This window comes from Nerophis lumbriciformis, linkage group LG21, assembly GCF_033978685.3.
Source record: "Nerophis lumbriciformis linkage group LG21, RoL_Nlum_v2.1, whole genome shotgun sequence".
NCBI classification, from domain to species: Eukaryota; Metazoa; Chordata; class Actinopteri; order Syngnathiformes; family Syngnathidae; genus Nerophis; species Nerophis lumbriciformis.
Genome location: NC_084568.2, coordinates 44242501 through 44258658, shown reverse-complemented (window position 1 = coordinate 44258658; position 16158 = coordinate 44242501). Strand labels below are relative to the sequence as shown.

Below are 16158 nucleotides of genomic sequence, written 5' to 3'. Positions count from 1 at the left end.
GGAGGGATGCAGCATTAGAGATGCAGCATTAAAGTGCTCGTCCTCTTTGTCTCTTCTTCTTCTACGTGGAGCAGCGGGCGTGCGGGAAGGACGGGAGGAGGCGGGAGGAGGGGGGGGGGCCTACGGGAGAAGCGAGGATGGAGTTCAAGCATCTGGTGGAGGCGGCGGAGAAGTGGTGCTCCGGCAACCCCTTCGACCTCATCTTCGCCGAGGAGGACGACGAGAGGCGGCTGGACTTCTACGCCGAGCCGGGCGTGTCTTTCTACGTGCTGTGTCCCAGTGGGACCGACACCTTCGTGAGTGGGCCTCATTCTATACAACATAATGTCTTTCTACGTGCTGTGTCCCAGTGGGACCGACACCTTCGTGAGTGGGCCTCATTCTATACAACATAATGTCTTTCTACGTGCTGTGTCCCAGTGGGACCGACACCTTCGTGAGTGGGCCTCATTCTATACAACATAATGTCGCTGTTGCACTGTCAAAATAAAAGCCTCTGGTGATGATGTTGAAGGTTGATGCAGCATCCCCTCCTCCATCTTCATGCTGGGATTATGTGTGTGTGTGTGTGTGTCTGTCTGTCTGTCTGTCTGTCTGTCTGTCTGTGTGTGTGTGTGTGTGTGTGTGTGTGTGTGTGTGTGTGTGTGTGTGTGTGTGTGTGTGTGTGTGTGTGTGTGTGTGTGTGTGTGTGTGTGTGTGTGTGCTGCAGTGGTGATCAGACCCACCCTGCTGCTCACTGACACATGGCACACTCTAGTGCACTTACACATGCACATACATCTTGGCACACTCTAGTGCACTTACAAATGCACATACATCTTGGCACACTCTAGTGCACTTACACATGCACATCTTGGCACACTCTAGTGCACTTACACATGGACATACATCTTGGCACACTCTAGTGCACTTACAAATGCACATACATCTTGGCACACTCTAGTGCACTTACACATGGACATCTTGGCACACTCTAGTGCACTTACACATGCACATACATCTTGGCACACTCTAGTGCACTTACACATGCACATCTTGGCACACTCTAGTGCACTTACACATGGACATCTTGGCACACTCTAGTGCACTTACACATGGACATCTTAACACACTCTAGTGCACTTACACATGGACATCTTGGCACACTTTAGTGTGAGATAAAAGACATGACAATAACGCTCTTTTTATGCCATAGTGGCCCTCCTTTGGAGCTCAGCTGTGAGCATCTGTCGTGTCCACTTCACTCTCTAGTGGAGATATCAGACATCATTTTGCAGTAAAAGCTATTTATATGTCAGCTGGATAAAGTTGTCTTTTTAAACATCATTTTTGGAGGAAAGGTGGGAGCAGTAATGTTCAATGTTGTGGTTCATTTAGCAGTAAACAACATCTTTAGACGTGTGTAATGTTGGCGTTTGTAAATATGGGACATTTGGTCCAAATATGGGATTTCTCTTCCTCCTCACAAAGTATACTGAGGATTTGGTCATTGATGCATTGAAGACATGGTCAGACTTCCTGGTGAAATATTGTCAGGTTGAAGTTGATTTTGAACATGTTCAATATGTTACATCACACAACTTGCATCAATCATTTCTCACATATGAATATGGCAAATGTCCTCATGTAACTTGGGTAAGACATTTTTCAAGCTGGCTGACATCATTTCTTCCTGGATGTCAGAGAAAAGTATGAGAATGTGTGTGCTGCTGCCTGCTCTTATATAACAACTCTCCTTTGTTGTCAATCTACACAAAGTGGCAGCGATATCTTTTCTCCATCTTTTTATCTGACTGAATCACAGAACATCAAAACTCGCCGCCCTCCTTTTTACGAAACCCACGCAAACCGTCGCTTGTCACGCGACTCGCCGCGGTAGCCAAATCACACTGAAGGAGAGAAGAACAAAAACTGGAATTCCTAGGCAAAATGCTAAGTTTGGACAAGTTTATGTGAGCAGAGAAGACCAGCGCTCCATGGAGGGAAAGGGGCGTGGCCTCGTGAGAACCACACTGGTTATTACTATGGACTCAAAAATAAATACTAGTATTTCATGTGTATATATTGTATAGGCTGATATAGTACAGTTCTAGTTAAACAAATAAAAAGGCCAATACCAGTATAAATATGGGTGGAACCCTACTTGATGTTATATTGTGACAGTACTCACTATTTGCCAGTTGAGGAGTCTACATTACCAGACATGAAGTTTGCACCCGCCCTGGTTTTACTGTCAAGGCATTCACATCTAATGCATGCTCATTGCTGCAGGCCCATACACACACACACACACACACACACACACACACACACACACACACACACACACACACACACACACACACACACACACACACACACACACACACACACACACACACACACACACACACCACCAAGTCAGTCAGCTCCAATAAGTGTCTCTCTGGCAGCAAGTACTCAAACCACCGCCTCTAAAAGATGCCGTTGTGCTACCTTTTGCTGCATCAGAGCCGTAGTTCAAGTTAAAGTAGCAATGACAGTCACACACACACTAGGTGTGGCCAAATTATTCTCTGCATTTGACCCATCACCCTTGATCACCCCTTGGGAGGTGAGGGGAGCAGTGAGCAGCAGAAGGTGGCTGCGCCCGGGAATCATTTTTGGTGATTTAACCTCCAATTCCAACCCTTGATGCTGAGTGCCAATCAGGGAGGTAATGGCTCCCATTTTTATAGTCTTTGGCCGGGGTTTGAACTCACAACCTACCCATCTCAGGGCGGACCCTCTAACCACTAGGCCACTAACACGACCTACCCATCTCAGGATGGACACTCTAACCACTAGGCCACTAACACGACCTACCCATCTCAGGGTGGACCCTCTAACCACTAGGCCACTAACACAACCTACCCATCTCAGGGTGGACACTCTAACCACTAGGCCACTAACACGACCTACCCATCTCAGGGTGGACACTCTAACCACTAGGCCACTAACATAACCTACCCATCTCAGAATGGACACTCTAACCACTAGGCCACTAACACGACCTACCCATCTCAGGGTGGACACTCTAACCACTAGGCCACTAACACGACCTACCCATCTCAGGGTGGACACTCTAACCACTAGGCCACTAACACGACCTACCCATCTCAGGGTGGACCCTCTAACCACTAGGCCACTAACACAACCTACCCATCTCAGGGTGGACACTCTAACCACTAGGCCACTAACACAACCTACCCATCTCAGGGTGGACACTCTAACCACTAGGCCACTAACACGACCTACCCATCTCAGGGTGGACACTCTAACCACTAGGCCACTAACACAACCTACCCATCTCAGGGTGGACACTCTAACCACTAGGCCACTAACACGACCTACCCATCTCAGGGTGGACACTCTAACCACTAGGCCACTAACACGACCTACCCATCTCAGGGTGGACACTCTAACCACTAGGCCACTAACACGACCTACCCATCTCAGGGTGGACACTCTAACCACTAGGCCACTAACACGACCTACCCATCTCAGGGTGGACACTCTAACCACTAGGCCACTAACACAACCTACCCATCTCAGGGTGGACACTCTAACCACTAGGCCACTAACACGACCTACCCATCTCAGGGTGGACACTCTAACCACTAGGCCACTAACACGACCTACCCATCTCAGGATGGACACTCTAACCACTAGGCCACTAACACGACCTACCCATCTCAGGATGGACACTCTAACCACTAGGCCACTAACACGACCTACCCATCTCAGGATGGACACTCTAACCACTAGGCCACTAACACGACCTACCCATCTCAGGATGGACACTCTAACCACTAGGCCACTAACACGACCTACCCATCTCAGGTTGGACCCTCTAACCACTAGGCCACTAACACGACCTACCCATCTCAGGGTGGACACTCTAACCACTAGGCCACTAACACGACCTACCCATCTCAGGTTGGACCCTCTAACCACTAGGCCACTAACACGACCTACCCATCTCAGGGTGGACCCTCTAACCACTAGGCCACTAACACAACCTACCCATCTCAGGGTGGACCCTCTAACCACTAGGCCACTAACACGACCTACCCATCTCAGGTTGGACCCTCTAACCACTAGGCCACTAACACGACCTACCCATCTCAGGGTGGACCCTCTAACCACTAGGCCACTAACACGACCTACCCATCTCAGGGTGGACACTCTAACCACTAGGCCACTAACACGACCTACCCATCTCAGAATGGACACTCTAACCACTAGGCCACTAACACGACCTACCCATCCAGTGTCACATGTCATGTATTACATGCATACAACAGTTATAGCCACATTAGCAGTGCTAACAATACACTTACATTTGAACAGCAACATAATTAGCAAGTCAGTACGTCCTTTTGAAAAGTGGAATGTTTGATCAAGTGAAATGAGTCAAACACAGAACAATGGCAATACATTAACCTACTTATTATTAACCATCTGGAATGGACTTATGCTGTCTTTAAGTTGAAGGGGAGTGTGATTGTTTTTTTGGTGACACGTAGCGGCCACAATAATTCATGAAGTTAAGCTCATGACGCAGTAAATGGAAGGATGCGGACACGTTTGTTACTGGATACTTTCTAATAGGCTTCTGCCTTGGATATTTTGTATGTGTAAGTAATATGCAACTATACTTATTGTAATACTTGTTTATATTGACACTGCACTATTATTTAATGATTGTTACGTATGTCTAGCTTGTGGGCTATTGTGTGCTTAGCTGTTGTGTAGCTGCTAGTAGCCTATAGCCTAGCATGTTTACCTTTTGTAAAAGACTTTCATATAACAGAAGAAAGTGTGTGCTTATTGGAGGACATTTAGATGTTTACTGTCTGTCCAGCTTTGCACAAGTAAACACACTGCTTGTATCGCACATGATATCACACACTATTATGTTAGATCCACTATGGACTGGACTCTCACTATTATGTTAGATCCACTATGGACTGGACTCTCACTATTATGTTAGATCCACTATGGACTGGACTCTCACTATTATGTTAGATCCACTATGGACTGGACTCTCACTATTATGTTAGATCCACTATGGACTGGACTCTCACTATTATGTTAGATCCACTATGGACTGGACTCTCCCACTATTATGTTAGATCCACTATGGACTGGACTCTCACTATTATGTTAGATCCACTATGGACTGGACTCTCACTATTATGTTAGATCCACTATGGACTGGACTCTCACTATTATGTTAGATCCACTATGGACTGGACTCTCACTATTATGTTAGATCCACTATGGACTGGACTCTCACTATTATGTTAGATCCACTATGGACTGGACTCTCCCACTATTATGTTAGATCCACTATGGACTGGACTCTCACTATTATGTTAGATCCACTATGGACTGGACTCTCACACTATTATGTTAGATCTACTATGGACTGGACTCTCACACTATTATGCTAGATCCACTATGGACTGGACTCTCACTATTATGTTAGATCCACTATGGACTGGACTCTCACTATTATGTTAGATCCACTATGGACTGGACTCTCACTATTATGTTAGATCCACTATGGACTGGACTCTCACTATTATGTTAGATCCACTATGGACTGGACTCTCACTATTATGTTAGATCCACTATGGACTGGACTCTCACTATTATGTTAGATCCACTATGGACTGGACTCTCACTATTATGTTAGATCCACTATGGACTGGACTCTCACTATTATGTTAGATCCACTATGGACTGGACTCTCCCACTATTATGTTAGATCCACTATGGACTGGACTCTCACTATTATGTTAGATCCACTATGGACTGGACTCTCACTATTATGTTAGATCCACTATGGACTGGACTCTCACTATTATGTTAGATCCACTATGGACTGGACTCTCACTATTATGTTAGATCCACTATGGACTGGACTCTCACTATTATGTTAGATCCACTATGGACTGGACTCTCACTATTATGTTAGATCCACTATGGACTGGACTCTCCCACTATTATGTTAGATCCACTATGGACTGGACTCTCACTATTATGTTAGATCCACTATGGACTGGACTCTCACTATTATGTTAGATCCACTATGGACTGGACTCTCACTATTATGTTAGATCCACTATGGACTGGACTCTCACTATTATGTTAGATCCACTATGGACTGGACTCTCACTATTATGTTAGATCCACTATGGACTGGACTCTCCCACTATTATGTTAGATCCACTATGGACTGGACTCTCACTATTATGTTAGATCCACTATGGACTGGACTCTCACACTATTATGTTAGATCTACTATGGACTGGACTCTCACACTATTATGCTAGATCCACTATGGACTGGACTCTCACTATTATGTTAGATCCACTATGGACTGGACTCTCACTATTATGTTAGATCCACTATGGACTGGACTCTCACTATTATGTTAGATCCACTATGGACTGGACTCTCACTATTATGTTAGATCCACTATGGACTGGACTCTCACTATTATGTTAGATCCACTATGGACTGGACTCTCCCACTATTATGTTAGATCCACTATGGACTGGACTCTCACTATTATGTTAGATCCACTATGGACTGGACTCTCACTATTATGTTAGATCCACTATGGACTGGACTCTCACTATTATGTTAGATCCACTATGGACTGGACTCTCACTATTATGTTAGATCCACTATGGACTGGACTCTCACTATTATGTTAGATCCACTATGGACTGGACTCTCCCACTATTATGTTAGATCCACTATGGACTGGACTCTCACTATTATGTTAGATCCACTATGGACTGGACTCTCACACTATTATGTTAGATCTACTATGGACTGGACTCTCACACTATTATGCTAGATCCACTATGGACTGGACTCTCACTATTATGTTAGATCCACTATGGACTGGACTCTCACTATTATGTTAGATCCACTATGGACTGGACTCTCACACTATTATGTTAGATCCACTATGGACTGGACTCTCACACTATTATGCTAGATCCACTATGGACTGGACTCTCACTATTATGTTAGATCCACTATGGACTGGACTCTCACACTATTATATTAGATCCACTATGGACTGGACTCTTACTATTATGTTAGATCCACTATGGACTGGACTCTCACTATTATGTTAGATCCACTATGGACTGGACTCTCACACTATTATGTTAGATCTACTATGGACTGGACTCTCACACTATTATGTTAGATCCACTATGGACTGGACTCTCACTATTATGTTAGATCCACAATGGACTGGACTCTCACACTATTATGTTAGATCCACTATGGACTGGACTCTCACTATTATGTTAGATCCACTATGGACTGGACTCTCACTATTACGTTAGATCCACTATGGACTGGACTCTCACTATTATGTTAGATCCACTATGGACTGGACTCTCACACTATTATGTTAGATCCACTATGGACTGGACTCTTACTATTATGTTGGATCCACTATGGACTGGACTCTCACTATTACGTTAGATCCACTATGGACTGGACTCTCACTATTATGTTAGATCCACTATGGACTGGACTCTCACTATTATGTTAGATCCACTATGGACTGGACTCTCACACTATTATGTTAGATCCACTATGGACTGGACTCTCACAATATTATGTTAGATCCACTATGGACTGGACTCTCACTATTATGTTAGATCCACTATGGACTGGACTCTCACTATTATGTTAGATCCACTATGGACTGGACTCTCACACTATTATGTTAGATCCACTATGGACTGGACTCTCACTATTATGTTAGATCCACTATGGACTGGACTCTCACTATTATGTTAGATCCACTATGGACTGGACTCTCACACTATTATGTTAGATCTACTATGGACTGGACTCTCACACTATTATGTTAGATCCACTATGGACTGGACTCTCACTATTATGTTAGATCCACTATGGACTGGACTCTCACTATTATGTTAGATCCACTATGGACTGGACTCTCCCACTATTATGTTAGATCCACTATGGACTGGACTCTCACTATTATGTTAGATCCACTATGGACTGGACTCTCACACTATTATGTTAGATCCACTATGGACTGGACTCTCACACTATTATGCTAGATCCACTATGGACTGGACTCTCACTATTATGTTAGATCCACTATGGACTGGACTCTCACTATTATGTTAGATCCACTATGGACTGGACTCTCACACTATTATGTTAGATCCACTATGGACTGGACTCTCACACTATTATGCTAGATCCACTATGGACTGGACTCTCACTATTATGTTAGATCCACTATGGACTGGACTCTCACACTATTATATTAGATCCACTATGGACTGGACTCTTACTATTATGTTAGATCCACTATGGACTGGACTCTCACTATTATGTTAGATCCACTATGGACTGGACTCTCACACTATTATGTTAGATCTACTATGGACTGGACTCTCACACTATTATGTTAGATCCACTATGGACTGGACTCTCACTATTATGTTAGATCCACTATGGACTGGACTCTCACACTATTATGTTAGATCCACTATGGACTGGACTCTCACTATTATGTTAGATCCACTATGGACTGGACTCTCACTATTATGTTAGATCCACTATGGACTGGACTCTCACACTATTATGTTAGATCTACTATGGACTGGACTCTCACACTATTATGTTAGATCCACTATGGACTGGACTCTCACTATTATGTTAGATCCACTATGGACTGGACTCTCACTATTATGTTAGATCCACTATGGACTGGACTCTCACACTATTATGTTAGATCCACTATGGACTGGACTCTCACTATTATGTTAGATCCACTATGGACTGGACTCTCACTATTACGTTAGATCCACTATGGACTGGACTCTCACACTATTATGTTAGATCCACTATGGACTGGACTCTCACAATATTATGTTAGATCCACTATGGACTGGACTCTCACTATTATGTTAGATCCACTATGGACTGGACTCTCACTATTATGTTAGATCCACTATGGACTGGACTCTCACTATTATGTTAGATCCACTATGGACTGGACTCTCACTATTATGTTAGATCCACTATGGACTGGACTCTCACAATATTATGCTAGATCCACTCGACGTCCATTGCACCGGTCGCAATCCCCTCCAAGGTTTCTCATTGTCATCCCATTGGGTTGAGTTTTTCCTTGCCCTGATGTGGGATCTGAGCCCAGGATGTGGTTGTGGCTTGTGCAGCCCTTTGAGACACTGGTGATTTAGGGCTATATAAGTAAACATTGATTGATTGATAAGCTGTGAGTGTAGATCTTACCAATAAAACCACAAAAGTAAGGGCACAGATCATTAAATAGACAGAATTCATCTTTCAGTTCCTGCTTATGTTTTGATGTCGCCCGTAATAAGAAGCGGCGGCCTTTTACGACTTTGCAGCATAAATGCATGGCCATTGTTGTTTATCTGATCCAATCTTCCCGCTCCTACATCTAGCTTCATCCTGACCCAGCTTCACTTCCTGTTGTGACAATGATGTATTTGCTGTGTTTGTGCAGCACGTGTGGAGCGAGAGCGAGGACTGCCTACCTTTCCTCCAGCTGGCTCAGGACTACATCTCGTCCTGCGGCAAGAAGACCCTGCTGGAGGTGCTGCAGAAGGTCTTCACGTCCTTCAGGCCTGTAAGACAACATTGATATTGCTTGTCTTATTCAAATTCTGCCTTGCTCAACAGTACACATACAGGTAAGGTCAGATCCTGCTCAATTCTACAACAATCTGCTTCTCCAACCACCTCAAAAACACTTGGCTCTCCAACAGGGCTGCAAAGGGGTGGAAAGTTTCCGGTAAATTTCCGGAAACTTTCCGGAAATTTACCACGGGAAGTTAAGCTCGGGAAGTTTGGAAATATTGACCATTTTTTTGATTATTCAAAGTTGGACACCGTCCATGGGAATGAATGGGAATATATGGGAAGGAATGGGAAGGAATGGGAATATATGGGAAGGAATGGGAAGGAATGGGAAGGAATGGGAAGGAATGGGAATATATGGGAATGATTGGGAATATATGGGAATGAATGGGAATGAATGGGAATGAATGGGAATGAATGGGAATATATGGGAATATATGGGAATGATTGGGAATATATGGGAATGAATGGGAATATATGGGAATATATGGGAATATATGGGAATGATTGGGAATATATGGGAATGAATGGGAATATATGGGAATGAATGGGAATATATGGGAATGAATGGGAATATATGGGAAGGAATAGGAATATATGGGAATGAATGGGAATGAATGGGGAATTCCAATAATGATATATTATTGGGCACTTGTCTATATGCTGCTGCATCTTTGTGGTATCTTTGATGTAGCTCTTTGCACAGTATTTACAAATGTACGCCGCCTTTCTGCCTACATTGGTTGTGGTGAAATGTCTCCACACATCATACGTGGCATTATTCTCTTCGTATTGATTTATTCTTGTAAAAGACTAATGCAATGCCACACACAGATATAAATAGTCAGCTAAGCAATTGGAGTAGTCTTTAAAAATATTTGACTGATGGACAAATGAATAGAAATAGGCTAGACCAGGGGTCGGCAACCCAAAATGTTGAAAGAGTCATATTGGACCAAAAATACAAAAAAAATCTGTCTGGAGCCGCAAAAAATGAAAAGCCATATTACATACAGATAGTGTGTCATGAGATATAAATTGAATTGAGATGACTTAAAGGAAACTAAATGAGCTCAAATATAGCTACAAACGAGGCATAATGATGCAATATGTACATATAGCTAGCCTAAATAGCATGTTAGCATCGATTAGCTCACAGTCATGCAGTGACCAAATATGTCTGATTAGCACTCCAACAAGTCAATAACATCAACAAAACTCACCTTTGTGCATTCATGAACAACCTTAAAAGTTTGGTGGACAAAATGAGACAGAAAAAGAAGTGGCATAAAACACGTCCTAGAAAGTCGGAGAAAGTTATACATGTAAACAAACTACGGTGAGTTCAAGGACCGCCAAAATTAGTAGGACAAAACGGCGCTCGCCAAATACGCGAATCAGTGAAGCATGTTTAATATAAACAGTGTGCTTTGTAACAATTAGGGAGGTTTGTGTCATGTTTGTCCTCCTACAGAAACCATATTAAAACAAAAAATAGATTTTTTTTCATACATTTTTTAAAAAGCTCCAGAGAGCCACTAGGGCGGCGCTGAAGAGCCGCGGGTTGCCGACCCGTGGGCTAGATGAATAAATGAACAGTCAATCAGCATGCTAAATGCTACATTCTTGTATGACAACAGAATGGCTAGCAGAACAGAAGGCAGAGGAAACTACACCTTTTCATTTACTATTTGCTACTTCAACTTTACACATCACAAAAAAGGTCAATTCGGGTCGCTAACGTTGTTAGCATAAATGAATGGGATTTAACATAGAGAAAATTAGCATCACGGCTAACGGGTAAATATTTTTGGTTTAAACCTAGCTAGCTAGAGATATTGGCCCCAAAATCATGGAACAAGTACAGGAACAGCTAGCTAGCTTGAGTGGAAGTCTGCTGGAGTAATCTACAGTCATACAGTAACAAGCAATTATACTTAAATACCATACATCAAATATATTTACACCATCAACACTTACCTGACTGGATGAAGTCCTTGGCCTCAAATACTAGTGAATACTACCATGAATTGATTCATGTGGACTTAAACAAGTGTGAAAAACTTATTGGGGTGTTACCCATACTTGCCAACCTTGAAACCTCCGATTTCGGAAGGTGGGGGGTGGGGGGCGTGGTTGGGGGTGTGGCTAAGAGGGGAGGAGTATATTTACAGCTAAAATTCACCAAGTCAAGTATTTCATATATATAAGAAATACTTGACTTTCACTGAATTCTAGCTATATATATATATATATATATATATATATATATATATATATATATATATATATATATATATATATATATATATATATATATATATAAAAGAAATACTTGAATTTCAGTGTTCATTTATTTACACATATGCACACACATAACACTCATCTACTCATTGTTGAGTTAAGGGTTGAATTGTCCATCCTTGTTCTATTCTCTGTCACTATTTTTCGAACCATGCTGAACACCCTTTCGCAGGTACCCAGAAAGGTTTCGAGTACCACCAAAAAAACTGAATCTCTGAAGACAGTATAAAAATCTGTGTTAAAGATGTACAAATACTGTTTGTATAATAAGCATGTTATTGTTTACAAATGAGGGTTAAGAGTTCAGTACTAAAAAAAATAAAAAATAGAATGTGGCTTAAGTACAGTTTTTTAATTGAGCTGCTGTATTTTTTGGTTGGGTTGTTTATTTATTTTGAGTAACTTCTACATTTATAAGAGGGGAGGAATGTAATAGAGTGATCTATGTTTGTCTGTTGCCATCTCCTGGTGAATGTTGGCTATAGCGTACTGGGGTTACTTTTTGGTTGGCCAACGATTTACGTGGTGTTGCGCACCTGACGTCAAGTGTGTGAGTCTGTTCTGAAGTCTACAGTAAAGAGACGTACTTCCTCCCCTCGCCTGTTTATTGCCTCTAACTCAATATATTACAACATTGCTGTTTACGGCAGACGAACTGCTTTACGGTAGAATAAAACATGACTGCTGTTGTTGTGTGTTGTTACCGCGCTGGGAGGACGTTAATGAAACTACCTAACAATAAACCCACATAAGAAACCAAGAACTTGCCCTCGATCATTCTACAGTTATAATGTGTTTGGGCAGGCACGCTGTTTATATTGTGGGAAAGCGGACGTGAATACAGGCTGTTGACACGTCACTCAGGTCCGCATGGAGCTGGAGGGGGCGTGGCTTCCAGCTCCGCCTGAATTTCGGGAGAAAATTTGTCCCGGGAGGTTTTCGGGAGAGGCGCTGAATTTCGGGAGTCTCCCGGAAAATCCGGGAGGGTTGGCAAGTATGGTGTTACCATTTAGTGGTCAATTGTACGGAATATGTACTGTACTGTGCAATCTACTAATAAAAGTCTCAATCAATCAATCAAAAGTGTGGCCTCAATATGGGTTATACTTGTATAGCGCTTTTCTACCTTCAAGGTACTCAAAGCACTTTGACACACACTAACCAGCAGCCATCAGGAGCAAGGGTGAAGTGTCTTGCTCAAGGACACAACGGACGTGACGAGGTTGGTAGAAGGTGGGGATCGAACCAGGAATCCTCAGGTTGCTGGCACAGCCACTCTCCCAACCGCGCCACGCCGTCCCCAATAGCCCTGCTGTCGTGTGTAGCATGCTGGGAATTATCTGCGCATGTGATGGAGGAATGCACAGTACAGGGTTGAAATTCTACTGAATTTGCATGAAATCAGGTTGTTTTAGCTAATAATCATGCTGCAAGATCTAGCATGTTGCATTCAATGTTTATTCCCATGGAAAGTTTCCAACTTTGAATATTCCCAGAATTTTGCAACCCTACTCTCCAAGTACCACCATAATGGCCAACTTTCAAATACAAATATTCATTCAAACAAGGCAGAGTCTAATTAGTACTTTTGGCCACAGTAACACTGTGTTTGACTATTTAGTTAAGTACCACAATTTGAGAATGACTGATGGAGAGTCACTAGACTAGAATTGACCAGGATTGACCTAGATGCTTGACCAATACGTAGAGCGGGGGTGTTTAGTGCGGACCGCAAATTAATAAGCAATCTTCCCACAAGGAGATTGCAATCATATAATAATAATAATAATAATATTGGATTAGATATATATATTGCTTTTCTCGATACTCGAAGCGCTTTACGGAGAAGTGAGAAGCCATCATTCATTCACACCTGCTGGTGGTAAGCTACTTTCATCATCCCTTCACACCTGCTGGTGGTCAACTACTTTTGTAGCCACAGCTGCCCTGGGGTAGACTGACGGAAGTGTGGGTGCCAGTTTGCACCACCCATCATTCATCATTTAGTCACCAGTGCGAGTGGCACCGGGGGCAAGGGTGAGGTGTCCTGCCCAAAGACACAACGGCTAAGATGCGGGGAGCGAACCTGCAACCCTCAGGTTCCTGGCACGGCCACGCTACCCACTACTCCATGCCGCCCCATATATATCAATAGTCTGGCATTTTAGATGCTGCCATCTAGTGGACAACATAAGCAATGCAGGTCAATGACGTTTTTTTTATGCTCTGAGTGGAGATTTATGTGCAGCATTTACTTATATGACCAAATGCAAATAACCTTCCCTAGTCATGATGCAAAAAGAAAACATCCAGCCAACACGAAATGTCAACACACGGTCACACATAACGCAACCTGCTCACTGAACTTTGTGAAAAAATCTACATTTCACCCATTTAAATCCATTACAAAGCATGATGGAAAAAATGCAAAACTCTCTCCAGACTTATCTATTTTTGGCGCATTTTAGCTGCTTGATATTGCTGAAGTCTTACTCAAATTTAAGGAGGTCCTCACGAAAGTAAACAAGGTAGGAGTTGAACTTTCACAAACTCTTAATATCCAACTATATTAACTATATATCCATTATAATAATATAATATGTACACACACACATATATATATAAATATATAAATATATACACAGTATATAGTTACTTTACATGCAGATGGCTTTCGGCCCTCGATCTAATTTTTTTAGCCCAATGCGACCCCAAGTCAAATGTTGTTTCGGCATTGTTGTTCATTTATACCACACACACACTTCAAAGTAGAAACTAAATGGCAGTAAAAGTACATACATTGTCAAATGACTGTACAGTTTGAATTCATCATCACGAGTAATAGTAACTAGATGGGAAGCTGTACTGAAACATAGTATGAATATTAAATGTTAGTTTTTGTGAATTGTGCCTATCATTCCCAATCCCTATGTAAGACAAGAAGACATATTGTTTATTTGTCATTTCTTATGCATTCTAAGTGGTGAAATAAGGTCAGTTGAATGCAGCAAACAGGAGTAGACTATTGTGGCCATAAAGCCCTGTAAATAAGTATTCAAAAAGCACCGTTTACATCTCGTGACCTGAGAAGAGAAAGGAAACAAGCTCAACCTGTAAGTTTCCCCTCTCTCCTGTCTGCCATTTTAGTCACAACCTTGCTTCTTCTACTTTTGGCGGACGGCACCATGTGCAAAATAACAGGAGCTCTGACGGCCTTAAAGGGACAAAGCAGCACCAGCTGTCGTTGTGGAGTAGGAATGATGGCTACTCTAAGTGCAAGTGTGTCGATGGCCGAGGGGCTAATATTATTATTATTATTTTACATACTTGTGAATCCTTTTTTCACTCGCAGAAAAATGGTTTAGTTTTTTACTTGCAAATCGTTGGATGTGAGTAAAAACATTTGTGTGTGTTTGTGGAGTTTTGGCAGTAATTTCCCTTCATAAGCATACCCTTAATAGTGCAACTGGTCAGAATGACATGGGTACCCATAATGCATTGCTGCAACAGTTCTGCGTTTTGGGCTATTTTCAGACTAAATGTTAGAATAATTATGTATAAGTTATCACACAACTCTTATGCTTAAAGGCCGTTGCTATAGTTATTATTATGTGCTCTTTTCTGCTTCGTGGAAGGGCACACAACTTGTTATCTTCCACGGCATATGAGGGGTGGCCTCGCCGCAGATGTTTTCTTTGTTTTAGCCCGCTAACAGCCAAGGACGTACCAGGACCTCAACGAAGATAAGACGACAGCACGCAGACGAAGCAGAGACAAGGCAATCACAAGGCCCCCAGCACATTCCGTCACGTATTGTGCGTACTGCATGATATGTGTGACCACTCCCTTTAGAGGCGGCCTCAATGATGTTAACTAGGGAACTCCTGAATAAATAGAGGAGAACGTGGGGCTGTACCTTAGAGCGTGGTGGGAGACTGTAACTGAGTGTGCAGCCCCAAATGTTTCTCCTCATGAGCAAAATTGAACTCTTTCTCTGCCTGATTCCTTGCTTCTTGTCTTGTTTAATAGATAGTTCGGTGTTCTATATATATATGGAACAGTCATTTGCAGTCAAGGTTAGTTTTAGGGGGGGAGTTAAAACCACAGGTGAGAATGGTGGCAGGA

The 16158-nt window shown here is 42.6% G+C and overlaps 1 protein-coding gene across 1 annotated transcript in view; it reads left to right on the top strand.

Moving 5' to 3' along the window:
• Positions 1-36: 36 nt before the first annotated feature.
• The window catches only part of mturn (maturin, neural progenitor differentiation regulator homolog (Xenopus)), a 17135-nt gene continuing 1013 nt past the window's right edge, over positions 37-16158 (top strand). The window contains exons 1-2 of the mRNA XM_072915625.1: positions 37-296; positions 9596-9718. Coding sequence (XP_072771726.1) covers positions 138-296; positions 9596-9718 — 282 coding nt within the window. The 5' untranslated portion in view covers positions 37-137. The remainder of the gene's footprint in view (positions 297-9595; positions 9719-16158) is intronic.